At 42.8% G+C, this 27,560-nt stretch overlaps 1 protein-coding gene across 2 annotated transcripts in view; it reads left to right on the top strand.

The window, feature by feature from the left end:
• MSRA (methionine sulfoxide reductase A) overlaps positions 1–27,560 on the top strand; it is a 405,682-nt gene that overhangs the window by 298,031 nt on the left and 80,091 nt on the right. For both annotated transcript variants that reach the window (XM_045773968.2, XM_045773967.2), the window contains one exon: positions 434–540. In XM_045773968.2, coding sequence (XP_045629924.2) covers positions 434–540 — 107 coding nt within the window. The remainder of the gene's footprint in view (positions 1–433; positions 541–27,560) is intronic.

Raw genomic sequence — 27,560 nt, 5'->3', positions numbered from 1 at the left:
CAAAACAAATGAACAAACAAACAAAATGTGGAAATAGGCCCATAAATGCAGAGAACAAACTGATGGTTGCCAGAGAGGAGGGGTTGCGGGGGATGGGTGAAAAGGGGTGAAGAGGAGTTGGAGGTACAAGCTCCCAGTCATTGAATGAATAAGTCACGGGAATAAAAGGCACAGCATAGGGAATATAGTCAAATGTGTTGTAATAGCATTGTATGGTGACAGGTAGTAGGTATACTTGTGGTGAGTGTAGCATAAGGTAAGATTTGTCAAATCACTAAGATGTACACCTGAAACTAATGTACCATTGTGTGTCAACCATATTTCAGTTGAAAAAAACAAACAAATTAGTAGCACATGAATCATAGAAAACTCATGACACTGGCCTTGTTGCCTGGTCCATTCCAATAATCCTTTCTGCTTTCCATTTTCCCAGGTATGCGCCAAGGCAATGATCACGGCACTCAGTACCGCTCAGCCATCTATCCAACCTCTACCAAGCACATGGAGGTGGCCCTGAGGTCCAAAGAAGACTACCAGAAGGTAGGGTCCCCTCTTGCTCCTGGACTCCCACTGTTGGCCCCTACCAGGTCAGACCCCACCTGTAGAGGGAGAATCTGGTTGTTTTCACCTGGCACTGTGTTCCATTTACACAGTTTTTAGAAACATCTGTCAGCTTCTGCTGCATAAATATGCTAAATGAGATTTTAGGACTACGCCCTTGTGCATTTCTTGTTAAAATCAACTCATCCAGATGAATATGAATCTTGACACATTGTCTTCTTTTCTCTGTATTTCTCTCTGCCTCTCTCTTGCTGAATCTCAGTTTTTCTTTCTTCTCTCTATAATAGTTTGTTCAGGCTGCCATGACAAAATACCACAGACTGGTGGCTTAAACAACAGAAATGCTTTGCCTCATGGTTCTGGAGGCTGGAAGTCCAAAATCAAGGTGCTGGCTCTGCTTGGTTCATGGCTCCTTCTGAGGCCTGCTACAGAAGGTTGCCCCAGGCCCCTCTCTCAGCTTGTAGATGGCTGTCTTCTCCTTGTATCTTTTTTACATCATCTTTCCTCTATCATGTCTGTTTCTGTGTCCAGATTTGCCCTTGTTACAACAACTCCAGTCATAGTGGATTACGGTCCAACCTAATGACCACATTTTAACTTGATTACCTCTGTAAAGACACTATCTCCAAATAAGCTCACATTCTGAGAGGGGGTTGGGATTCCAGCCTATATTTTTGTGGGCACACAGTTCAACCCAGAATACTCACTGTCTCTTGCTAGTAACAGTAGATTGAATTATACTAAAAATACTTCTTAGAAATACAGATATAATAGCATGAAATAATTATTTTTACTATCAACTTGTATTATATTTAAAAATCTCCAATAGAGCTTTGGTTCTTTAAAAAAGAACTTGCATTGCTTTAATTTTTAGAACTTTGTGATAATATTTTAATTATTGTTTTTTTCCTGACTTAAATTTATGCTTAACAATAGAGCCAGTAGCTACTATAATGCTGATCTATTTTAGATTTATGAAATAAGGCTGATATATAATAGTTCCTAGCAATCTGTGGGTTCTCCACGTATCCTCCATGGTGGCAGAGATAGCTAGCGAGGAGGAGGCCAAGACAAGAGTGTTATCTACTGATAAAAAGTAACAGGACATGAAGTTCATGGGCAGTTCAACTCTGAAAAGCAGAGAGAGCTAAAGGAAATGCTGATAGAGCCCCATTTATTCTCAGCACACCCCCTCCCTCCAGGGCTGTGATGTCTACTTGGGTGGTAATAGTAATCAGCCTCTGGGTTGGCTCTTAGTGGTCTCTGACCTTGTGTAAACCCCTCTCCTTGAGTATGGGCTGGATTTAATGACTCACTCCCAATGAATGACAGAAGTGGTGGGATGTTACTTCTGAGATGAGTTTATTAAAAGATTGTGGCTTCCATAATAGGGGCCCTTTCTTCTTGTCTCCTGGATCACTTGCCCTGGAGGAAACCAGCTGCCATGTTGTGAGGCAGCTCTGTGTAAAGGTTCATGTGGCAAGGGATGAAGGCCTCCAAGAACCACATGAGCAAGCTGGGAAGCCCCTCAGCCCCAGTCAAGCTTTCAGATGAGTCTGCAAACCCCAGCTGATAGTTTGACTACAACCTCATGAAAGGCCTCAAGCCAGAGGCACCTAGCTAAGTGGTACTAGAGAAGCACAAGATAATAAGTGCTTGTTGTTAAAGCTGCAAAGTTTTAGAGTAATTGGAGTATATTTATATTGTCATTCTCAAAAGCTTTGCACTGTAAATGATCCTTTCTCATGTCTCTCTTCATCATGACTTTTCTGATAATGATGGGCTCACCTGGACATATGTGGTGGTGGTTAAGCACGTAGCCTCCAGCACCAAATTGTCTCAATTCCTATGTCAGCTGCATAACTTTTTATCAACCACCTGACACTTAGAAAACTCTATAACTTATTTAACTCACACAAACCTATAAGGAGAGAGACCTCATTATTATCCCTGTATTTCGGGTGCCCGGAGTCATAAGGTTAAGTTAGTAGAGTAACTGGGATTACAGAAAAAAGACCAGATTCAGGGAGATGAGTTGGCCAGCTGATGCAGGACTCTGGGTAAGAAATGACAGGAGCCTTATGCAGGGTGCTGCCAGTCTGCGTGGAATGAAGGGATATTTAGGAGGTAAAAGTAATAGAACTTGGAACTTATTGGAAGTGGACAAAAAAGGAGAGGGAGGAGTCCAGGGTGATTTGTGGGTTTCTGGCTTGCGATATTTTGTATGAAGATATGGAGGAACTGAGCAGATTTGTGGTGAAGTCAAGTCTGGAAATGTGGGGTTTAAGGGACCTATGACCTGAGCATCTAGATGATTGTTAGGAGGAGACACGCCTGTTTCTTCCTTGCAGGCAGGGCTGCTGTGACTGTTGACTCGGTAATGCTTGTAAGGGACAGGGCCGAGCACATAGTGCTCCACAAATGGTAGCCCTTATTATTGGGAGTTATATTTGGTAAATGAAGCCCTAGTTGCTGATATAGTCACTTGGGAAAAACGATAAGAGATGAGAAGAAAAGGCTCAGGACCTGTGGAACACCAACATTTGAGAGGTGGGTAGGAAGATGCCTACGCCAGGCAAGACGCTGCGCCAGGCTCCGCAGAGCATCAGCCCCAAGCAAGAACTTAAAATTACTTCTCTTTGGTTTAATCTCACTCTATTTAATTATAAAGGCAATGTGAGTAATGAATAATACTGAAAATGACATGTGATTAATGCTATATGTAAATTACCTAGTGTGATGATCCAGGCTCTTAAGGTACCAACAGTTATGCTAAGAGATTGGAGGAGGATATTAATATCTCTCTAGAACATCGCCGAATGAGATGACATTCTGGTGTTCACAACGAGGATTTAAGTTCAAAAGGTCAGTGCCTTCCATCTGATGATGAAGAGGCTAACCTAACTTTTGGGCTTCTATCCCAGTGTGGTTTCTTACCGCTCACGTTGAGTGGAACCCATGTTGATTTAGATAACTGATACACATAGGAATTAAAATTTAGATATTAAATGTAATTAACTGTTTTAATAATTTCTCCATTATTTTTATAGATTTGGGTAACGTTAATCTTATACACTAGATAGTTGTTCTAACCAAATACTTTTTGGGTGTTTTGTACCTCGGAACGTGGGGATTAAATACATACATACGTATATTTCTTTTCTTCCTTAAAGACTGGGGTCTCCTGTGCGCCCAGCATCCAAATATCCATTGCTGTTAACCTAACCACATATGAGTGCTTTATTACCAACTCAGAGAACAAATACTCTCGTGTTTCTTTTATTTCACACAAATGAAAGCGGCCCTCCATTCCCCTGATAGGTGAGTGGTAAGTCCGGTGCTGGTCTCCGGGCTAACTGACTAAAACTCAGAGTCCTGACTCCAGAGCAGCACCCCCAATACAACTTTCTGCCATGATGGCAGTGGTCTCTTCTGTCCTTTCCAATATAGTAGCCACTGGCCACTTCCTGGCCATTGAACATTGAATGTGGCTAATGCAACCGAGTGGCTAAGTGTTTTGTTTATTTTAATTAATTTAATTGTCTATTTAAATAGCTACATGTGGCTTGAAGCTACCTGACTAGATAGCACAGCAGTCCGTAAGGGGTGTGTGTCCCCATGTTGCAGAGGGCACGGGGCATGTTAGTCTGGCTTCCTGGCTGAGAAACTCAAGATTCCAAGCCTTCTGCTCTTGTATTGGCTTATCGAAATAGCATGCAGGCACCAGAGAGCACAGTCCTCATGGCCATCAGAGGTGCTCCACCAGAACTCCTCCCCTGTTTTCTTTTCTGGAGAAACTCAGTTTGAGGGTCAAGTAGTTTTCCTTTCAGTCGCCCCTGGAAGGAGCTGGGGGAGTCTTGGCTGAGCTTATTCAAGGGCAGAGGGGTCTTCCATTCCTGATACAGTCTTTGCCCAGGAACCCTGGGGCAGGATTCATCCTTCTGTCCCACCTTGAGCAGCAGGGACTATTGTCTCCTTTCCCCCTTTTCAGATCTATACCATGAGAGGCAAGTCGTTTGCCTTTTCGGAAATCAAAGAACAAAGTGCCACCTTTTTTTTTTTTTTTAAGATTTTATTTATTTATGTGACAGACAGCCAGTGAGAAAGGGAACACAGCAGGGGGAGTGGGAGAGGAAGAAGCAGGCTCCCAGCGGAGAAGCCTGATGTGGGACTCGATCCCGGAATGCCAGGATCATGCCCTGAGCCAAAGGCAGACGCTTTAACGACTGCACTACCCAGGCGCCCCTAAAGTGCCACCTTTTTTCACCTTCTGGTGAGCAGTAGGACTAATTGCTCCCCTGCACGGGGATGACCACTGTCATTTTTATCTTAATCCAGGTCCCATGGAAAGCAGAGTCTATGGCAAAGGCTTGTGTGTGAGGGCTTAAGTTGGGAGTGGGGTGCCATGGAGGGAGGAGGCAGGGGCAGGGGGCATGGAAAAGAAAAGAGGGAGAACAAATATACGTTGGTCTGTGCTATCAGTGATGGGTGGTTTGCTCCTTCTGAAATGACCAGTCATTCTGGGAGAAGAAGGGAAGCGCATGTCTAATGGATGCCATTCCCCGTGTGTTCACTCTGCGCTTCTGGGTGGCACCTGTGTGGACTTGGGAGACTGTCCCTGCAGCAGCAGGCAGGAGGCACATGGCACGGGTGTGAGGTGATTCACTGTGGGGTTGCAGCTGCATAAAGCTAACGAGAGTCCATACAGAGCTGAGCACTGCAGCAGAGGCTGGAGGAGAGAAAGGTGAGGCTGAGAAGATCTAAGCTGGTGCACAAGAGGTGGCTCATGGAACCATCTACAAAGGGTCTTTGACCCGCTCCGCCCCATCCATCCAGGCAGCTGACTGACTACAATGCCTCAAGGATGATCTACCATGATTTAGTGACTTTCTGGCACCCCTCCTAGAGCAGAGAAAGAAAAAGACAAGTTTGTTTTTCAGCAGGTATCCTGCTGTAATCAGATAGTTATATACCATTACATGTGTAGTTATATATTTATATATAGCATATATGTAGCCATGTAATAATGATGTTGATGATAGAACAGCAACGCCAGAACCATCTGAGTGCTTACGACATGCTAATGACTACTTTAAGCACCTTATATAAAGGAAATCATTTATGTCTCTCTGCCTATATTTATCTAGATACATGTATAGATAAAATGGATATGTTTAGATAGAGGTATGTATGTATCTCTGTGTCTTTATATAAAATTGTATGCATTCATGTGTTTCTTGTTTTGAAAGTTGTATAAATTTCTAACCGCCCGTTCAATTGGTATAATTGATAATATACACACCAAGAAAAATCAACAATTTGCAGTGCCTATGAGAGGTGATATAATTAGCTTTTACACCATAAACAAATTGATCTGTGCTTTTGCATTTACCTTAAAACACACACACACACACCCCTTAATAATGTTTCTAATAGATGTCACAAAGTAGGGAGAGAATCTCAGATATCACCAGTTGCCTTAACAGGTGAGTAGAGGAGAGGAGGAAGGTGAAGAGGTGACTCCTGGAATGGACTTTCCTAGGTTTTCTACCTAGGGTAGCCTTGCACAAATTCCTGAAACCACAGAGGTCTTTAATCCAGGGAGAGTCATTTCTTAACAATACTAGATTAAGGTCGAGGACTCATCATCTTATCACAAGCAAGTAGGTTTATTTCTAAGAGTGGGAGATTCTACAGATGCTTCATTCCATGCATTTTATATACACTAATTTCCCCTTTAAGAGTTGGCATTTCCGGCCCTGTCGTTACATTCTGGGAATTCATCTTGGCCCCGGTGGGACCCCTATGCACTAACTATAACATTGACTTAGGTTACTAATTTAATAGTCTTCACTAGTTTGCCCCCAGTGACCCCCTAGTAACCAGCTTCTTCAGCAACTTCTTTATACTTGGAGTTGAGAGTGACAGTATTGCTTACCACGGAGCAGCCATTTGAACATAAAATTAGCTGATTTTATCACAGGGACCAATTGTTGAGCTAATTAGATGTGCAGTACTGCTGATGAGCCAGAAACCCAAAGTGATTTTCCATCTAAACTGTGGTTTTCTGCAAAGTTGGCTGGGTTGTAGATACCAGGCTCACCAACAACCCTAGGAAAGGAAAAATGGCTGAAGAACTTTGCTAATTTTCATTCAGATTAAAGGAGGCCAGAGAACCTTATAGAAGAAGATCGTAGTGAAAATTAAACTTCATACTGGGTTCATTGACCTTGGAAGTGCTGGATTCTGTTCACAGAATATGACAGTTGCATCATGCCTTTGGTGCGCTGGAGACTTTGCACAACATGTGGGCATGTTCTTGACTTTGGACGAAGACTCTGTAATCTTTTCTTCCCTGCATTTTCATATTTTTTCCCTCAGTTTCATGATGGAATTATTTGCTTCTGATTTTAATTGGAAGAGAGAATCTAATGTATTATTAATTGCCTTTGGATTATCAAATGTAGACAGTTTACCTCCCAAGTGAACCTGTCATGATATTTTCTAATACTCTAAACTGAATCGTGGCCTCTGACAGGGGAGGTGGGTGTTCAGATGCGATTCTTACATCCTAAAAATGCAGCTCTTCTTCATTTAGGAATCAAATCTTTTGATTACTGATAGATTTTCTTTCTTGAAATTTGATACTTGCTAAGTGTGAAGATAGTTCTTCTGATCACATGACCTATCTCCTTCCCAACTCCTTGAAACTTCATGAACAAACACATTTCCTCTGGATAACCTTTTTGGGTGAATGCTAAATTATCCACCGTGTGTCAAATATAAAATAGTGTTTTTAAATCTGTGTCTATCAGTCTTCCCATCTGTTTGTTCATCCATCCATCCACTCGTCCGCCCACCCATCCATTCATCTGTATCTCCAACATTGCTATAATCTCCAAGTATTTACTGTATTTTACCTTAAATTTCAATTATCTAGCAGTCTGTCATCTGTCATCTATACTCTATATAGTGTCATTTTAAAGAAAAGTACCCAAAGTGAAAGATTAAAAACAGTATACGACTGGATTATGACAGCATTTTTTAGAATTGCTTCAGCTTTGATTTTTTAATTTTCTTCCCCAAATTTTGAATTCATTCTAGAATTTTGTTCAGTTTTGCTTATTTAATTATCTTCCCAAAGCACTTAGATTGCAGCTAGAAGCAGACTCCCCATGCCCTCCAGTTAAGCTCTGGTAAGTTGTGGTTTGGCTGCTCAGTGTGTGTGCGTGTGTGTCTGTGTGTGTGTGTGTGAGAGAGAGAGAGAGAGAAAGAGAGAGGGAGAGAGAGCAGGTTTCATTTCCAAATAACCTATATACCTGTGCTACTAATTAAGTTTTTGCTTCTTTTTTCTAATGTAGTTTAAATGCCATCATCTTTACACTGCGAACACTCAAAATCTCTGATCCGGAACTACTCTCTAAGGCTCCAGATCCCCGTATTCTGCTGCCTACTTGTTAATCCCCCTTACTTGTCAGCATAATATTTCCTAAACTGGAGGCTTTATTTTCACTCCCCCCCATAAGCAAGCCACACAGATCCCCCCCCCCCATTTTTGGCCTTCCCAGCTATCATCTTTAACTTATTTAAGCAAGCTCCCTGGGAGTCATCACTGATTCACCCTTTCCCTGACTCTTCCCTTCGGGTTAATCAGATTAACCCAGATTCTGCTTTTCCGATATGTCTCCACTGTGCTTACTTCTCTCTCATTTTCATGCTCACTGTCATAGTCCAGGCTACCGTTATCTGTTCCTAGGCCACAGGGCTGCTCACCTCTCCACTACCATCTGCCCACAGAGGGCAGCTGGAGCGACATCCTAAATCTAATTCCAGTTGTGTCCTTGTCCTGCATCAGACTCATTCATGGCTTCCCACTGTACTTAGAATGAAATCCCAACTCCTTAGCATGGCCTACAAGGTTCCAAACAGTCATTTTGCCGTCTTCCCATAAGACATCTTCTAGTCAGACGGCCTAATTATTATGGTATAATAAGAATTAACATATAATTCTTGCTCAGAGCTCCAAACCTTCTAATAAAGTTCAAGAACTTCTAGAGGTCTGGGGACTCAGAGTAAGAACCACAATCACTCACAGAAAATTGTACAGCTGTGCAGTGAACATCATAACAAATGGTTTTATATTTCTTTGTATTTCAAAGGTAATTCTTATGCAGACTCACTGTTGCCACAAAGAGACCAATTTTGGAGGTTGGAGGAATTGCTGCTTTGTCTAGTCTGTGTTACATACAGGGAGGAAATAATTATTGAGATAACTGTAGTGTTTGGACCCCAAAGCCTATCTTGTAAACTTTCTTGACAGAAGAAATTGCTAAATATCACAAGCATAAAACACCATTTTGGTAAGATTAAGTCAGTGCTTAGTACATGAAACTGTCTCCCTTTTTCTCATTTGCCACATCTCTGACTTTTTGTCCTTCTCTTAGTTACAAATGGCTACTGCAGCTAATGACCACAAACTTGGTGGCTCAAAATAACAGAAATTCGTCTTCTCATATTTCTGGAGGCTAGAAGTCCAAAATCAGTTTCATTGGGCCCAAATCAAGGATTCAGCTGGGCTATGTTCCCTCCAGAAGCTCTAGGGGAGAATCCCTTTCTTGACTCTACTCCTCTGGGCATTGCCGACATTCCTTGGCATGTGGCCACATCACTCCATTTTCTGCCTCGATGCTAACATTGTCTTCTACTCTTCTGTGTGTCTAAACGCCCTCTGCCTCTCTCTTATAAGGGCACATTGATTGCATTTAGGGCCCACCTGATCCTCCAATATAATCTTCCTGTCCCAAGATCCTTAATTTAATCATATCTGCAAAGTCTTTGCCACATAAAATAACCTTCACGTGTTCTAGGGATCAGACATTGAAATTCTGGGGGCACTATTATCTAGCCTTCCACAGTCTCCAGATCTGGTTTCCAGACTACCACTGTCACATGTCCAGCCTCAAATGGGGGACTGAAACTGGGAGCTCTTCTCTTCTGGGCTGCTCAGAAGAGGCAGGCCATGCTCATTGAGTGAGTACCCTTGTGGGTTCTTTGGATCCCAGGGCTAAACACAGAACACATTTAATTCCCCAGAGCAGATGAGATTTGATCTCCTTTTCCTTAAGATCCTTGTTTACTTTTGAAGGGAAGTAGAAATTTGCATAAGCTTTTCCCCTTTCAAACATATATACCCTTGAAAAAGACCCAACTTCACCCCTATACTACTTACCAGAATAAAGAGCATTCCAAAAATAACAAGAGGAAAAAAAAACCTAGAGGCTAGATCTGGGGGATGATTGGAGGAGAAAATTGTGTGTGTGTGTGTGTGTGTGTAATCAAAATAATGTTTGAATGGTTGGCAAGAATCTTCTAGTACTCTCTTAGTCACTTACCACTTATGAGTCCTTGACTTCTCTGGTTGTCATTTTAAATTATCTAACAAAATTTGCTCAAAGGTTTATTGTAAGAATTAAATGAGACTTTACATATATGTAAAATACCCTTTCTTCTAGACGGTTTATATAAATACATTAATACATACATACTAGCATACATACATACTACTAGCATGTAGTAGTCAGCCAATATATATATATATATATATATATATATATATATATATATTAAACATACATATATTTAAGATTTTATTTATTTGAGAGAGAGCGAGCTTGTACAAGAGGGCGGAGGGAGAGAGAGAATCTCACGCAGACTCCATGCTGAGCACAGAACCCAGCGCAGAAGTTGATCTCACAACCCCGAGATCATGACCTGAGCTGAAATGAAGAGTTGGATGCTTAACTGACTGAGCCACCCAGGAGCCCCAGCAAATATACATTCATTGAAGCTGAGCCCTTTCAGTTTTCTAACTCAGAAAGCAGTTTTAATTATACCAACTCAACTGAGAGAAATTAAACATACTCAGTAAATATCCAGTTATGCTATAATCATCGTCCCATAACTGAATCTGAAAATTCCCTACCAGGAGGTACAGATCCTTTGTGTTTCCTTGTAAGCATCCATAGGCTGAAAATTTGAAAATGTCCTTCCTTCCTTCGACCCCCATCTTCCTCAGGAAATTAATACATTAATTACCTTATCAAATATTAATTATGTACTGATTAGTTGCCAGACTCTCATTATAATTGTTTCAAACACAGCTATCTGAAGAAGGATCTCATGAAGTTTGTTGTCATCAGCTATGCGATACACAGTCACAAAAGCTCACATGTCATAAATGCTCTTTCTTGGAGAACATTCCATAGCAACTGTCCTGACATTAAACTCTTTGAGTGCTCCCAGTCATCCTTGTTTCCCCTGAGGCCTGGTACTGTGCTTGGCACCTAGCAGATAATCAGCAAATATTTGTTGTCTTGGACTGAAAATATGGAGCAGGATAAAGAAGCCCACTGTTACCCCCTTCTTATGGGCTGAATCTTTGTACTCCCCAGAATTTATATTGTTGAAGCGCTAACCTTCCAGGGTGATAGAATTTGGAGATGGGGCTCTGAGAGGTAATTAGGGTTAGATGAGGTCTAAGGTGGAGCCCCCATGATGGGATTAGTGTCCTTTTAAGAAGAGACACCAGAGAGCTCTGTCTCCATGCACGCAAAGAAGTCATGTGAGCACACAGTGAGAGGATAGCTGTCTTTAAGTCATGAGAGTAGTCCTCACAATAAAACCCACTCTACTGGCACCTCCCCCTGGGACTTCCCAGCCCTAGAACTGTGAGAAACAAAGGTCAGTGCTGACAAAGTCACCATGGAGGGGTGGGAAGAACCACAACTTTGGATGAGAACTCCTGGCCGTGGCCCTGCTTTACCTTTACCGACCGTGACCTTGGAGAAGTCTTTACAGCTCTAGTTCCTTGTTCATAAAATGGGGAAAATAAGAACAAAACTCTTTATAAATCTTAAGTTTTCAGTGCTTTGTGCCATATTACACAGGTGACCCTCGTCCTTACACAGGGAGATAGTTCAGGATCTGTTCTCCTACCTGCCTTAGGAAGGAATTGAAGCTCAGGGGTCTTCATTCATATTCCCAAGGTGACCTGATATTACGTTTACAGTTAGAGGCATTTGACTCTGGATTCCATATGCTTTGCTCACACGTTGTGTGGGGATATTCAATAATCTGTCAAGCATTTTACAAATATCAGGGTTTCATGGGGTGACTCCGGAGACAAGGCTGTTTGCCGTGACTCCATCTTGCTTTTCCAAAGGCCCTCAAATTTCAAGCCATTGTGAAAATACAGGATCAGGGCATCTTCCTTTCTGTCAGGACTTGAGAACATGTCATGGTTATTTCCGTGTCTTTGTTTATCAAGAAATGGGTAGGTTATGCTTGGGTAAAAGTATCCCGACTCAGTCGGTCTATTGTACCCTCTATGCTGTGAGGTTAAAACCAGTAACCACACTACAAGATTCTACAGAATTCTGCTGTCACAAACAGCAAAAATCATTCCTCTGCATCGAAGGACCCTGAATAGATGTGGGGAAATGTCAGCGGATATTTTATGGTTTGGGGATTAGCTAGTTGTTGTTGCTCTTCTTTTTAAATCTGTGCTCTTTAAAGTGTGGAGTTACAGGTTTTAAATGTCCATGGAAAGACCCTGAATAATTCATTCACTTACCTTAGTCAGAGAGTAAAATCCCCCTTTGTATGCCCAGCAGTAAAAATGAAATTCATCTTAGACCCTCTTGTAGCTTTGTAGTCATCATTACAGGTATTATTATGAACTCTTAATAAGAACTCATGAAATAAATGGTTTAAAAATGCCCATTTCTGGGAGGCAGGCATCTGTATTTCCATGTATGCAGCCCTATAGACAGCTAAATCTTTAGCCTTAATGGTTTAGTTGCATCTGGGTGTTTATTTTCATTTCCACTTATCACTGTGTGTTAGACTCCCTGTGTATGAGTACAGATTGCCCTTTCCTGCACTGTATTTAGAAATATCTGCATTACCCCTGGGCATTTGTTCATTAATAGGGGGTGGGGAGAGGAAAAGCTTGTAATAATGGGCTTTACATATTATTAAACTGGGTGCATCCACATTTGGATCCAAAAGAAAAAAAAAATCTGGTTTGTGTTACTGCCCTCTGGTGGTTGTGGTCCATCACTGCAGAGGTGGGGAAGTGCAGCCCTGGGGTGAAGCGGGGCCTGCAGAGGCAGCTTCCAGGAGCAATGCCCATTGCTGGGCCGGCAGCCTTTCATTCACGTCACTGCTCTTCATTCCAGTGCACCGCAAGAACCCTAGGATGCCACTTACTAGCCAGAATAATGAGAAGAAAGCATGCTTGTGAGGCCCGAGAAGACATTTTCATGTCAGTGGAGGTATACGGCGAAGTAACGCTGACCAACGTAGGGTGACCGTTGAACGAATTCACATTCTCCACGGGCCGCGCTCCTACTCATCTTTCATGGCCAGCGTGGGAGGACGCAGTGGCTCCCACAGCGTGACATCCATACCCCTTGTGTTACACGGGATGGCTTCAGGGTATATCCGGATGAACCTTTTAAATTCTAATAGTTCCTGTTTAATATGTAGTAGGGAAAATGCAGCGCGAGGTTGAAGCCCAGGACTTCAGGGGCGCTGTTGCAAAGACCAGGAAACGGCGCCTCCGTACGTGGCTGCATTCTTTGCAGCAGTGCGTCGCTTCTGCTCCTCGGGTGATGGAGCAGAACCCCGTGGAGGCCGGAGGATAACACGGACCTCCAGCAGTTCTCCTCTTGCTTGTGGTATGACCTTTGACTCCTATCCTCCCTGAGCGTGGGGTTTCCTGCTCTGTCGGGATGACAGTGGCGACTTCTTAGGGTGATGCGGGCATCCTGTGATATGGTGTATATGTCAAGTGTCTGTCACACACTAGGCTGTCTCATTTCCCCATGCCCCAGGACACTCCTCAGAGCCTGCCTTCCTCCACATTCACATGGTGCTTTGCTTGCCACACTTCTGCGTCTTCCCCATGGTAAGAGTTTCCACGTTTGTTTTCATTCTTGATTGTAAGTGGGAGCTTCCTTTCTTTGCCTTGCCTCGTTTGCAACTCTCCATGTGGCCCTTTGCCAAAGCAGACACCCTGTGAATGTTTGTTGGGGGGCCTTAAGCACAAGCACGCAATCATTCTAAGCCACATTTCCCCAACCTCTGACGCATTCAGTGCATTTCATCTATCGGGTTAAGACCAGACCTTGTCCCTTATGTCTCTCTGATTCATGTGGTCTGAGAACAGGAACAAGATTAGGTTCCTGCCCATTGGCTGCAGGCAGGGAGGAAAAAAAGGCCTGCCTTGTGTTTGCGTGCCACTAATATCACCTCCTATCTTACCAAGGACTATATACGTTCATTCCATGCTGTCCCATGCCCACACTCTACTGGTTAATTTCAGTGGCAGAGAAGGGGAAGGCAGTGGAAACATTTTAAATACAGTATTTTATCCGGGATAGGACCTATTTTAGAGACAACAAAAGAGCCTTTGTTGCTCATGCAGGTAGATTGGCAAACCTCGCCCTGGTTTAGTCTATATGAAATGGCCTTAGGAGCAGTAAGATCAGAGAAACTACCCGTGCGGGGAGGATAGTAGGAGCCCTTACATTTTAGTGGTACCAAGAGTGAAACGGGGTTTGTGATGTGCCTCCAGAGGCGGTGCGTTTGCCTTTAAAATTCCTGCAGGTTGTGTCTCAGCTCCGAGTGTTTCTGAGTTTCCCCGATTCATCTCCACAGAGCTTCCCAGCCTGTTCCTAAATGGCTGCAGAATGCCTGCTTGCATTTCTGCAGCGAAGGCAATGTTCATTTAAGACTTCCAGAAATCAGAGCTTTCATGTTTGCCATGAAAGCCAGAGAGCCGCAAGCACCTCAGTAGCGGAGATAAAAGGACATTCGTGTTTGTGCATGTGTGTTTAGAACTTAAAGGACAGGGAAGAGAAAGGAAATAGATGTTACAGCTTTGCACTTACTTCAAAATCTGCCTCACTCCCTCTGGTGGGACCATTTAACTCCAAATGCCTCCCCCATCCCCCTCCACCCCCACCACATGCTCCCCACCCCCACCACATTCATCTTGGCTCATGTGACATCTGTTCTGGGCACTGCAGAGCAGTCTTCTCGTTGCCATGGCAGCCGGTGGAGCGAGCCCACCCATTGGCTGCTAGCTGAGAGGAGGAAAAAAAAGGCCCGCAGTGTCAGGGGTCGTGTGCCTAGTGCCTGCCTGCCACTGTTTTCAGTCAGCTGCTGGCTTGGCCACATTAACCGTGCATGCTGCAGCGGGCAGGGGCCCGCAGGGACCGCCTGCCACAGCTGTGTACACTGCCGGGCGGAATGGGGGACCCAAGGCCAATGTCATTAGTTTCTCCCTCAAGTGTGAAGTGTGTGAAGGACAAAAGCAGAGCACGTAAGGAAAAGTGGGCTGCTGTTTCCTTCACCTTGAACTCCTCTGAGCTCTCTTTTCCTCTCTCCGTTTGGATTTGAAATTTGGTAGAATGACCCCTTCTACTCCCAGCCGTCCTCCTAGTGAGAGGGCCTGAGCCCAAGTCAGGCTGTCAGAACAAAGCCTCTATCCGATTCCACTTCCTTGACCATTACCGTGTCACTCTAAAACGAAAAAAAGGACAGCTTCCCATTTCGAAAGGTACACCTGAAGTTGATTGTTTCTAAAATCATTTTCTTCTTGTTGGATTCACTTCTGAATTTACCGGTGCAACTGGGATCACCCTCTGGCCTCCGAGCTGGTTACTCACGTCCTACATACATAAGTGAAGACCAAGTGAACCAGCGTTCCCCATGCCTGATCTTGCACCTGGCCAATCAGACAGGCATAGAGAAGTACAGCCGTGAAGGCCTCCGTGGCTGAATCCCGGCTGCCTCCCTCAGGGTTTGAGGTCCCCACTGATAAGCGATGGGGGTACCTGTGCTTCAGCCACACCCGGGGTCTTCAGCCTCCAGAGCCGGGCACTAGTCGGGATTTGACTGTGGCTGGTGACCTTGCCCCCCAGCATCAGCACTGACAGCACCAGTCAGCATAGTGGAGGGTGGTGAAGGAACTTTTGTGAACGTTCTCTCATCTGTGCCTCCCAGTGAGCCTGTGAGGTGGTTTTTCCAAATCCCTGCTTTACAGGACACGAAAGCTCATAGCTCCCAAGGTCACACAACCTGTAAACGGGCGAGCTCAGGATTCGTACTACACTTTTTTGCTTGCAAACTGTGCATGCTTTTTCCTTCCTGTCCCATGCCCACCGTAGACTCCTGGACATTTAAGGCCCCCACAGATTCATACATAGGGAAGTTGGGCTATGATCAGGTCGTTCCTCCCATTTCTACTCCTGTTTTATCATGTCTATTTTACATTTCATAAGAATGTGTCGTTAGTGTTTAATTTGTCAAGATCAAAGGCTAAGGGCTTGAGGAAACGTTGTTGTCCCTCCTTCCTTCTTTGTTGCTTGTGGTTATAGTCCGCCTGAAAGCACTGTCTACAGTGCACTTTCACTGAGCAGAAGGCTCTTAGCTGAGGACAGGGAGGGAGAGCATTTGTGCCAGAGCCAGGGAGACAAATTTAAAAATTCTTGTTCCTTCTACTTCCCTCTCTCAGTCTAATTTTGGTCACTTATTTATTTGGGGATGGTTCGGGCATTATCAAAAAGAAGCGTACCACAAAATCCTGACAAAGACGGTCTGTACTATTGATGTCTACCTCTCTGCCACCATTGCTCCTTCCTTTTGTCCCGAATCTAGAAGTTTGAGGACTTAGTCCTAAATCTTCGAAAAGGCTAAGGAACAGAAAAAAGTGTTAGGTCTCTTTCTGTGATTCTATGAGAGTGATTGCTTCTGTATCTTGGCAAAACCAGGACTGACACACCTGTCAGTGATTCGCACACTAGTCTTTTCTATCCATATGCTTATCAGAGCTAGCAACGTTAACAAATGTTAGATCTGTTTGGAGCTGAGGCAGGGAGTCCCTGAACTAAGTTTACTCTCAAATCTAGTATCCTAATGTAGCAAGAGCTTATTAAACCTATTGGCAAGCTGTGACCGAGTTTCTTCCTTGCTTCCCGCAAACATGGGATATAGCATCCTCTTAGGGGAATTTAAGCAAAGTAAAAAGCCTTTGCTTACCTCGAGATAGGACCTCAGCAAGCATGCAAAAGAATATACCTTTGTGGCAAAAAGAATGCTAAATTATTTCACATCACATCTCAAACGATGCTTTTATTAAAACCTGAGTGGTGAAGTTACCATAAGCAATATTTCACCCTCAAAGATAGGATGAAGTCTATAGAGTGAAGCAATAGGGAGTCTATCTTGACTTAAGAAACTTACAAGCAACTGTTCTTCCTCTTATACTTTCCATTTACCCTCACTGTTCATTGCTAATCCTCCTATTATTGTCCTTGAGCAGTACTGATGAGGCTATAAGAAAAATATAGTGAGAAATGGATTTTAACAATGAGTTTTCCATAGAGAAAACTGAATAGGTAAAATCCGGAGAAGTTCCTGATGTCTATTTAAACACCTGGAAATGAATCAGTGTGAACTCCCTGAATTGGTAAGAAATCTCCATGTTCTATGACCTGGATTTACTAGAGACACATAGGAATAGACCATTAGCCACCAATACTCCTACTGCCTACTTTACATTGAAAAAATGGCAAGGTTTTCTTTTTTCTCCATTTTCTTATCTGTAAATTATAGATTCATCCACCTGGAAAAAGTCCTCTAAATCATTTAGTTCAATGTTATTTAGCCACAACACTGTGGATTAGGGGTTGTATAAAATGACTTAATTTCCTCGCTGGCTCTCAGATTGTAGAACAGAACGGTAGTAAGGGAATATGGAGTGGGGTTAGAGCTTGATATTTTCTCAAGAAGGATTTATCAGGCACCTACTGTATACCAGGAAGTGAAATGACAACATTTGTCTTTGATCTAAACTATAAACTTTTTATACCTTTTTACATCTTCTTTGTATGTTTTATAGAATATCACGTCCCTTACCAGGCAATGAATGCAATGGACAAAACCCTCCAAATGCAGATGTAATGTTTGTTTTATTTAGACATCTTCATGTCCTTAAGGAAAGCACCAGACCCTTGTGCCACAGGATTACTTTACAAATGCAGAAGCACATTTATCAATATAAATACTTTATTACCAAACAGCAAGATTTACTAGAAAAGGAAAATAATTGTGTGAGAAAAAAGTAACCTGGTTTTGGGGCTATCACTGTGCCAAAGACAGTTGAATGAAACACTAATACATTATTTTTATACATATTTGCACAAAGGCTGTTGTATGGTTTGAGGAATCCGTAGAGTTTAACAACCAAGCCCTTGTGATAGGAAAATGTTGCTAAAGCATTATTAGTATGCAGCAAAGTGCCCGTCTTTCTGCTAAATCAGTTTGTAAAGTGGTCGTAAAAAATGCACACATCCTTTGTTATGACAGCAGGGTTTTGTGTTTCTGATGCAAGACTGAGACTTGAAAGTAGAGAGGTACATTCGGTAGCCTGGGAAGTCAGCAGTTAGAGGAGGCGATAAAAGATAAGAGAAATGAACCAAAGGGATCCTCGAAGGGCAGGGCGGCAGAAGAAAAAAGTGTCCTTAGGTAAAAGGGAAAGGCAAACAGGATGTGTGGGGGATCAGCCATTGTATGGACATTGTGTGTGGAAAACAGCCTAGAAGGGTAGGCCTGGATATAGAAGTCCCAGCAGCAAGTGAAAGGTGGCCGGGAATAATCGTGCTCTGGTAGGAAAAAAAACAAAAACAAAAACAAAAAAACAAAAAAAACAACAACAACAACAAACTCAGTATTTTAGGATTGACTGAACACTGGAAAAAGGTCACACAGACAAAAATGATCTGACAAGCACTGTGTTTGTCCTGAAAGTTTCTAACACCCTTGGGTGACTTTTTTTTTTTTTTTTTGGTGGAGCTTCAACCACTCATACCGTTTTTTAAAAATAATGTCCTAATCTGCAAAGCCGAGCGCGTGATCTGGCCCTGCTTGCTCATGTTGTGGGGGTTGAGGATTGAAGGAGATTGTAAGTGTGAAGAGGGTTGTAATCTGGAAAATGCTGCACAAATGGCATTAGCTAAATTGGGGTTGCTGGGAGCAAAAGATAGCGCAGTGTCCAGTCCTTGCCAAACTGCATTTTCTAGCTGAGGAAAGATCCGACATTTTATCCTCTTCCATTGTTTCATAGAATTTCGGTTATTACCTTGTTCTTGGGAAGTGAGATGACCTGACTGGAGAGGTATTGTTGAGGGTGTCTTATCTATGAAAATGTAGTTTATCTGCCTTTTCTCACCAATGGCCCCCAAATTTACCATAAAACCTTAACTCACGGACCCTCACCGAGGAGCTGTGTTTCAGTTGGACTCTGTAAAATTCTTATTACCATCCCTTTCTTCGAGTGTGGAGGCGGGCTCTTTTCTGTAACTTTCCTGGCTAAATAACTTCTCTTGAAAAGGCAACTCTTTCCATCAGAGTTGAATTTGTATCATAGATTGCCATAATTTATGATTCAGGGCCTATATTGACCAGTTTTAAATTGGCTTTGTTCAGAAATCAACATGTAAAGTCCACAAGGAAAATGAACTCAACACCTACCCTGTTCCCTGCTGTCAGTTTTGTTTTGGTTTTTGTCCCCCCCTATAAAGCAATGGGGTTTTCACTGAAGGTTGTTGGGCAATTTGAGAGAGGAAACACAGGGACTCTTGTGGCCTCCTCTCTTGTGTCTCCTCAGCCCCTGTCCCACCCAAGCCTCTGCCCTCCCTTACTCCAGCTTCAGATGGATTTCAGAGGCTGCCACGTTGGCTGGCTGGTCTACTCTTAGGGTGATAGCAGCTGTCAACACGGCCATTACCTGTCTGTGTGATATGAGAATATGAGTGCCGTTCCGGACTGGGGAAGAGACCACAAAGGGGAGTGTATGGCTACCAGAGACCACGCAGCCACAACTGCCCATTCCCAGTGGGGCTCTGTGCAATTCTTCGTTCTTCCTAGCAGACTCCAAGTGCCCAGTCTTTTCCAGGTCAATACCCCTGGGTTGTTGAACCTGATTTTGGCAACTGAAAAGCATTTATATCCCAATTCTATTTACTGCGGAAAACCTGTGAGCTGTCACATTTGGAACACTTAACAGAGTTATGAGGATTATCTATGATCACATTTGTCCTTAACTCAAAGTTATTTACCAAGTACCTGCATTTTGCAAGGAGAGGATCTAGAAATGTGTGTGCATCGTTGCTTAGAACTTGGAAGAGCATTCTGCATCAGCTTCTCTGTGGACTTCGTCTCCAATTAGCCTCAGGTAAAGAACGATGCTCATTATGTAATAAAAATACTGTTTCTTTGAGGGGGAGGAAAGGCCCCGAAAAGAAAGCCAACCGGTAGTGCTGGTGTGGAAAACACTTTCAAATGTGAAATCACTTAGCCAGCTCATCAAGCTAGCAGTCGACAGCTGGTAGGGTTCTGCGGCTGATGGAGCCTCACCCAGACCTACTGAATTAGGATGTTCGGGGTAAGGCCAGGAAATGTGAAAAACTGGAAATTCTCCAAACGATTTTGATGCACAGCTAGGTTTGGGAATGTCAGCCTAGTGGATGAGTCCTCAGTCTTGGCTGTCCTTAGTCCTTAGTCTTAGGACTTTGTCTTAGGTGAGCCTAGATAACTAATTTGACCGCTCAGCTTCTGTTTCCTATCTCCAAAATGGATCTAATCATATGTACCTCAGAAGTTTATTGTGTAAAACAAATGAGATAATAAGGACCAAGCTCCCGATTTTCAGGAGTGAGTGATCAATGTTGGTTGGTTTCCCCCCTCTTCTTGCCCTTTCGGCCCTAGCACAACGTATTTGGTTTACACTGAAGTCTGCAGTTGCATCAGCAAAGGGCTCGGTATTGACCCTCAGCTGTGGACGAGGAGGGCATGATCAGGACAGTTGCCAACGGAGATGTGTTTATAATACAGTTTTCCATCGGTACATCTTCTCCCCTGACATAAGCTGCGCCCCTGGGTGGTGGGCTCTCCAGCCCTGGTTAAGGATTTTTAGGGAAGAGTTAACCCACGGGGTCCTTGTCAAACAGCCTTCTTGCCCACTCATCCCTTTCCTGTGCTGTGTGAGTCAGCTGGATCTGCTCAATTTGAGGAATTAAAAATGGCTTGTAAGTAATCAGCTGTGCAAGAGCAAAATGGGTCTTTTTGTTCTTAAGTTCTCTTTACCAGTGTTTGAGATTTCAGACTGTTCTGTTTTGATTGGCCTTACAGACATGATCTCGAGCAGTGGTTCTCCGACTTTTGGCTTCAGGATCTCTTTAAACTCTTAAAAATTATCGAGGACCCCAACAAACTTTTGTTTTTGAGGGTTTTATCTATGGATATTGACTGTATTAGAAGTTAAAACTGAGATTTTTAAAGCATAAGGACACACATTCCATTGGCCATCAGAGTGATGGTGTTATCACACTTCATGTAGCTTCTGGAAAATTCCACTATACTCAAGAGAAAATGAGAAGGAAAGAAGGAAACATACCTTAGTATTATCATGAAAAGAGTTTTGACCTTGTGGACCTTGGAAAATATCTTGGAGACCCTCAGGGATGTCCAAGCCACACCGAGCTGTTAATCTTGAGCTTATATCTTGCCGTGTGAATCTGTCTCACAGAGAAGCACAGAAATCAAAGCAGAGATCATTGACTCACTCACCGATACAGCTGGAAAAGGATATGAGAGAAGACCTCAGAGCCCAGTTGCCGAACTGATTTTATAACTTAGAGCTTCTGACCACTCTGCTTGCCGTAAGTCTTAGTTTAGTTTAGTGGCGTAGGATACAGTCTCAAGTAAAAGATAAATGGGTTCTAGTCCCAGCTATGCTGTGTGACCTTAGGCAAGGTTCTTAACTTCTCTGTCCTCAACATCCTCTTATATAAAATGTGGATAATACAAATACGCCATTGGCTTGCTGGGAAAATGACATGGGATAATGTATGGAAAGGGACTGGCCTCTTGCATAAGCATCCAGTAAATATTAACCATAATTCCACTCTGATTGATAGAACTCTCTGACTTGATAATCAATTTTAATTCCTTTAGCTCTCCACTCTTGGAGATGGACATTTATAATATTATAGCAGTTTCCACTCCTAGGAATTGCTACCAGCTTTCCCCCAATCTCCTCGTCTCAATTGTTTCTCTTTCTGACAACATTCAGGCTTCTTCAGCCACTGAGCAAAGCAAGGAGATTCCAGGCTTCCTGGTGAATGCCGCATCTCTCTGCCTTCCCAACAGGCTGAAGGCAGAACTAAAATCGGATATAATTGGTTTGCATGTCAGACCCAACAATCCATGCTGTACGTCATGCAGGCATGATCAGTGTTTTCAAGGTGGTATGAAACCTCATAATGAGCCAACGAATAGTATTATTACAGTTGAATAAACTGAAGCATGATTTATGATGATTACAAATTGTTTGCAGCCTTTGTTTTCCTGTTTCTTCCCCCCCCAAGTGGAATGTGTGCTGCTGTAGCACTATCCATTTGCAAATTGCATTCCCAAACCACTTTTAATTGTCTACTAATCAGTTCAGGGGAGAGCTTAGTGATGGTAGGTGACCCGGTTCTCCTTTTTGACAAATGTAAATGTAACGCTTTGTTCCTAGGCTGTTGTTGGAGGGTAAGGGGTGGTCCCTGGTGGCCCTGACATACAAGCCAACAGATTTCTGCTGCAAAAATTTGAACGTCATTTTAAACAGTATATATGAATTTGAAGACTTCACTAGCAAATAAACGACAACAAAAAACCCCCAGAGATTTTTAAATAATGTCTGATAAATAACTAGTTTTATGTATCCAGACAAATGAGATAATCTACAGGCCCTGTTCAGACATATGTGGGTATCCAGAATGAAAAAATAAATTCATACTGTCTTGCTAACTGTCTCTCTGGGAGACATCTCTTGTGGCTCAGTTGCTCACCTAAAGGTCTTTGAAGACAGAATGCTCTATAGTCCCAAATAGCAGCATCATGCCTGGAACTGACATGTGATCACCACCTGTAAGCCTAGGGATGCTTCTCCTCTTGCTACAGAAGTAGCATGCATCACCCAAAAGATATTGGCTTTGGAGTGAGCAGCCCTGGGTTCTCATCCTGTCCCTTGTACCGACAGCTGTGTGATCGAGGCAAGTGCCTTTGTCTCTCTGGTTGCCCTTCACTCCATCTGTACAAAGATGTCTCAGCAGGGGTCACCTCTGATGTTGGTCTAGAGAGCGGTGGTGGTTCCTCCCACCCCCCCCCCACAGGCATACCCATTGGCTTTGAGGGCAGAAGTCTGTTGCATAAGATGAGAATCAAAGATTGTTAAGGGGTTGGATGAGCTAAGAGATTTTGAGTGAATCTAGAACGTGGAATCTCAAATTTCCAAGTCCAGGATAGCTCTGTTTACCAAGACATTCTCCAATTCTGTGTGAGGTGTTGGACTTCGAATACCACTCTTGGGCCTGTGAATGACCACCATGGACCAATTTCTTTTTTCTTAGTGTATTGGTTATCTATTGCTGTATAACAACCTACCCCTAAAACTTAGTAATTTAAAACAAAAATGATTTTCTATTTCTCATGATTCTCTTGACTTTGCCAGGGCTCATTAATGTGATTACATTTAATTGATGGGTCACCTGGAAACTGGGCTCAGTTGTGGCAGCTGGGAAGTCTGAACCTCTTTCTCCTCACATAATCTTTCCTTTTCAGGGAGGTTAGCCCAGGTTGGGCTGCCCCACAAGGTGGTGCATACTGAATCCCAGTGTGCTGGTGCTTATGGAACGTCTACTGACTTTGCTGATGTTCTATTGGCTAAAACAAGTCACATGTTCAAGCCCAATGTTGATGTGGGAGGGGACTGCACAAGAGTGTGAATATCAGTAGGCATGATTCATTGAAGCTGTTTGTGTAACAGTCTACTCCCCCCCACCTTAGCCTCAGTCTTCAAGGTCAGTAAGATGTGTATTAGGTTACTACAAATGCATAGAGGACCATCTAAGAGTCAAGAAATATGTTTTTTAATGTCCAGTCTCTAAGTATATGAATGATAACAGGCTCCATTTTCCTCAGGTGTGAAGGGAAGGTATTGGACCATGTGATCCAAGAGCCTGTCTATCAACACACATACATAAACAACATACACACACACACATACACACACACTTTTCCATCTCTCATTCAATGTGGAAATCAGATGTGCTCAGAAGAATCTGAAAAGTGGTAAAGAGCTATACAAATGCAATTTGTTACAAATATTTATAGAGAATTCTGATAAACATTTTCAGAAAATCTTGTGATAAAAAGTCTTGTAATGAGATTATAATCATATTTATTAAAATATAGCATAAATAGAATAAGCACTGTATTCAGGTTTCCATTTCTCGTGTTTTAAGTTCACTCTAAAGAAGTTTGGCAAATCAGGGTGTGTTTGTATAATGTTAAACATCATAGGAAGGGACTAAAAGGTCCAATCCATCATTTGGTTGTAGCCTTTGTTCAAAATGGAGGTGTCTTAGCTAACTCAAGTTTTTATGTACTCTAACCATTCAACAGCCTACTCTGATTTAGAGTCACAGTTCAGCCATCTTCTCCTGTCTTGTGTTTTATTTGCTTGGTTCGCTGAGTTGTGTTTGGGTTACATGTGTGTGTAGGTGAGCTCATGTGTCACCTTTTATTTAGCGTTCCAAATTTGCAAAGTCCCCTAAGAGTAGCAGGGCATCCATGGACCCCCTTAGTTCTTAAATGGTACACAAAGATGGAGTGACTTTGAGTCATTGCCTCAGTAAATGGGGTCTTGTCCCCACTGATTCCCTTTTACATTCTCTGAAAACTAGTCCTGAAAAGATGGGACTAAAGATTCAGTATCAGTTCTCACCTCTGCATGGATGACTTTACACTCAGTATAAACTACATATTCCTTCTCCTGGCTTAAAAGTCATTCCTAATATGGCTGCTGATTCCCCTCACTGCTTAAGAGAAAAAGCCCAAACTCCCTTCCCATTCTGCTGACCCTCCACCCCCACATACATCCAGTGCACTTCAGCCCTACATAGTCACTTGCTGTAGTGGAAATAAACAAAGAGCACCAAGTGTGAATGAGCAACAGCTATGCATTCAGCACTTACTATAACAAAGGAGTCAGCCATTATCACTTGCATTTGGCAGAGACTCAAAGGCAAGTGTGAGTAGAAGAGCTTTATAGTGGAAGAAAGGGATGGCTTCAGGTGTGCCCTGATTAGAGGCTATAGGCATGGAGCAGTTAGTTGCAGGTGGGCTAACCAGAAGTGGGATATCTTCTGATTAGTTAGGGGGATATATTTGGCTTTTTCTGGTTGGTCCTAGTTTGGAAAAGGGGTCCAACTACAGGGGAGGGGTCAGTCACTAACCAAGTCCTGGCTGTCTGGGGACAGTTATTCTGGGGGTTGTTTTTGGGCTTCTGGGGCTGGTTACTATAAATAGTATTTTGACTGCCTGGGCTGCTTGCTGCAGGTTGTGGATCAGAGTTCTCTTTTTATAGATTTTCTGGTTATTGTCCATCTGTGTATTCAGTCTCTCATCATTCTCCCAACCGATGGTGCTAGTCTGCTGTTCCTTGTTCTCCTTTCTCACACACCCCCTTTCTTGACCCCATGATTCTGGCTTAAGCCCCCCTCCAATGTGTTTTCATAGCACCTGCATTTTTATCATAACACTTATCCCCTTTTATTTTAATTGATACTGATTTGTTTCCTCCTTCAGTTCAGAAACTCTTTTCAGGCAGGGATTTTGTCTTGTTCATCACTGTATCTCGAGTCCCTAGCACAGTGTCTGGTATCCAGTTATAGTAAATAAATGTTAATTAAACAAAGGATGGATGACTAACTAATACAGCCCAATTTATCCCCTACTTTCTACCGTCTGGTCCACTTTTCCCACTGCATTATGGGTATTTTCCATTGGATATTCCATTTGCATCTCAAAATTAACACATCTACAGTGAAACTCTTGATCTTTCCCACAAGCCAATTCCTCTTTGGGATGCCCCCATTTTTTAAAGTCCCACCATTCTCCCAGAACATTCTCTCTTGTCCCCTATAGTTAGTCATCATTAAGTCTCCTTCATCTTTATCTCTTCCATTTCTGTCCATGTCTTTTCATTCCCTCTTCAACCCTTGTTCTGGCTTGGACTGTTAGGTCAACCTACTGCCTAGTCACTGGGTTCCAGTCTCACCCTCTCTCATCCATCCTCCACATTGTTCCCAAGTTCCATTTGGGTCATGCTTCAGTCCTGTGGAAAACTTGCCTCTGGCCTCAGACTTCATAGCCTGGTCTGTACAATATGATCTCACATGATTATGTCCAACTTAGTGCTCGCTACACTTTGACACGTACCTGACCTTCTGATCAAATTGTCCTAATTATCATTTCTAGCACATGCCTTTCCTTCCCTCCTCTATGCTGCCTTACCATCACTCCAGTGTAAATGAATGACTAAACATTCCCTTGTATCATTCCAGTGGCAGTTATATACTGCCTGTATCATAGTTATCAAAGCAGCTGTCTTCTCTCTGTTTCTGGACTAAGCTCTTCGAAACAACCAGCCTAGAGGGTCTTTGCCTTGCGTGTGGAGTAAATGCAAAATAAGTATTTGTTGAATGAGTGAATGATGCAGCTAGTCGCACATCTAGAATAACCCTCACATAAAACGGGCTCATCTTTAGATTGATTTGGGATCGATTAATTTAAACTTGCAGTTGAGAGTTTGCTTGTAAATCACGGGGTCATATAGGCAGAGTATCAGAATAATTGTCTCTGAACTATCAGCATTTACTTAGTCCTTCCTTTTGTAGCGCTAATAAATTGCTTTGTATTTGAGTAAGTGCTAGGGCCCTCTCCCCAGGAGATTTCTTTTTTTGAGGTCTCTACCAGCAGCAGGGCCAAATGCCTGTTTCCCAACTTATATCCTGAGATAATTGGCTTCTCTTTAGTAGAAGTTCAGTTCACACTACCGAGGCATCTAAAATATTGATTTCCTAACTCATTAACACTTAGCAGTCATATGTTGTAGTGGAAAGGGGCAGAATTTGGGATCAGCAGGTAGCTGCGATCTGAGATGTATTAGGGGAGAGAAGACTTGCTGAAGAAGAGACATATGTAATGAGTCTCAGAGACCAGCATAGAAATGGCTGCTCAGTGGCTAGCACTATCTGGAAAAAGCTTGCCAACTTGGTATTTTGGTTCTTGGATTTTTGCATCTGATGAAGAGAATGACAGCACCTTGTAAAATGCCAGTCTAAGAAAATGGAATGAAAAGAATGCCTGTGAAATCTGAATAATCATATGCAATACCTCTATTAGTTTTAAAACATGATTAGATAATGCAGATTATACATGATAATCACAAATTAAAACAATTACAAATAAAATGGAATACATTCATGTTTGAATTGCTCAAGTTTATATTTAGAAATCGCTTTTGGTAGCATCAACAGTTACACTGTCAGCAGATTCACCTTTGCTGTCATAAGGTGCAAGGCAGCCATTTCAAATGGTTTTAATAACATGCACAATGTGTGCTTCTGACGCAATCAAATGTATCTGTGATCTCCGATGCTCCTCTCCATTCTCCTAGTTTTCATCATCATGTGCCTTTATACCTACTGTTCCCTCTGCCTAGAATATCGTTACCCCCCTCTCCATTTCTTTGCAGTCTTCAAGATGTAATTAAAACCGCAGCTCTTCTGTGATGCCACCCTAACTCCCTTTGGCATTGCGTTCTCCTCTGCAACCACATGGCGTCCTGCTCTTTTGCACATCTGCACCCATGCCCTTGGTAATGTACCTTGAACATGAGTCTCTCCCTCCCTCTAACATCTTGAAGATAGGGATGCCTTGCCTTAGTTGCCTTTGTAAATTCCCTCCATGCTCTGCCTAGCGCAGGACCTGACTCTTATTGGAGATCAGTAAATAATTTAATCGACTAATACAGTGCT

The sequence above is a fragment of the Ursus americanus genome, chromosome 13 (genome assembly GCF_024610735.1).
Source record: "Ursus americanus isolate L20-20 chromosome 13, mUrsAme1.1.p, whole genome shotgun sequence".
In the NCBI taxonomy this organism is placed as follows: Eukaryota; Metazoa; Chordata; class Mammalia; order Carnivora; family Ursidae; genus Ursus; species Ursus americanus.
The sequence above is the reverse complement of the archived record's forward strand: the minus strand, read 5'-3'. Positions and strand labels throughout refer to the sequence as shown.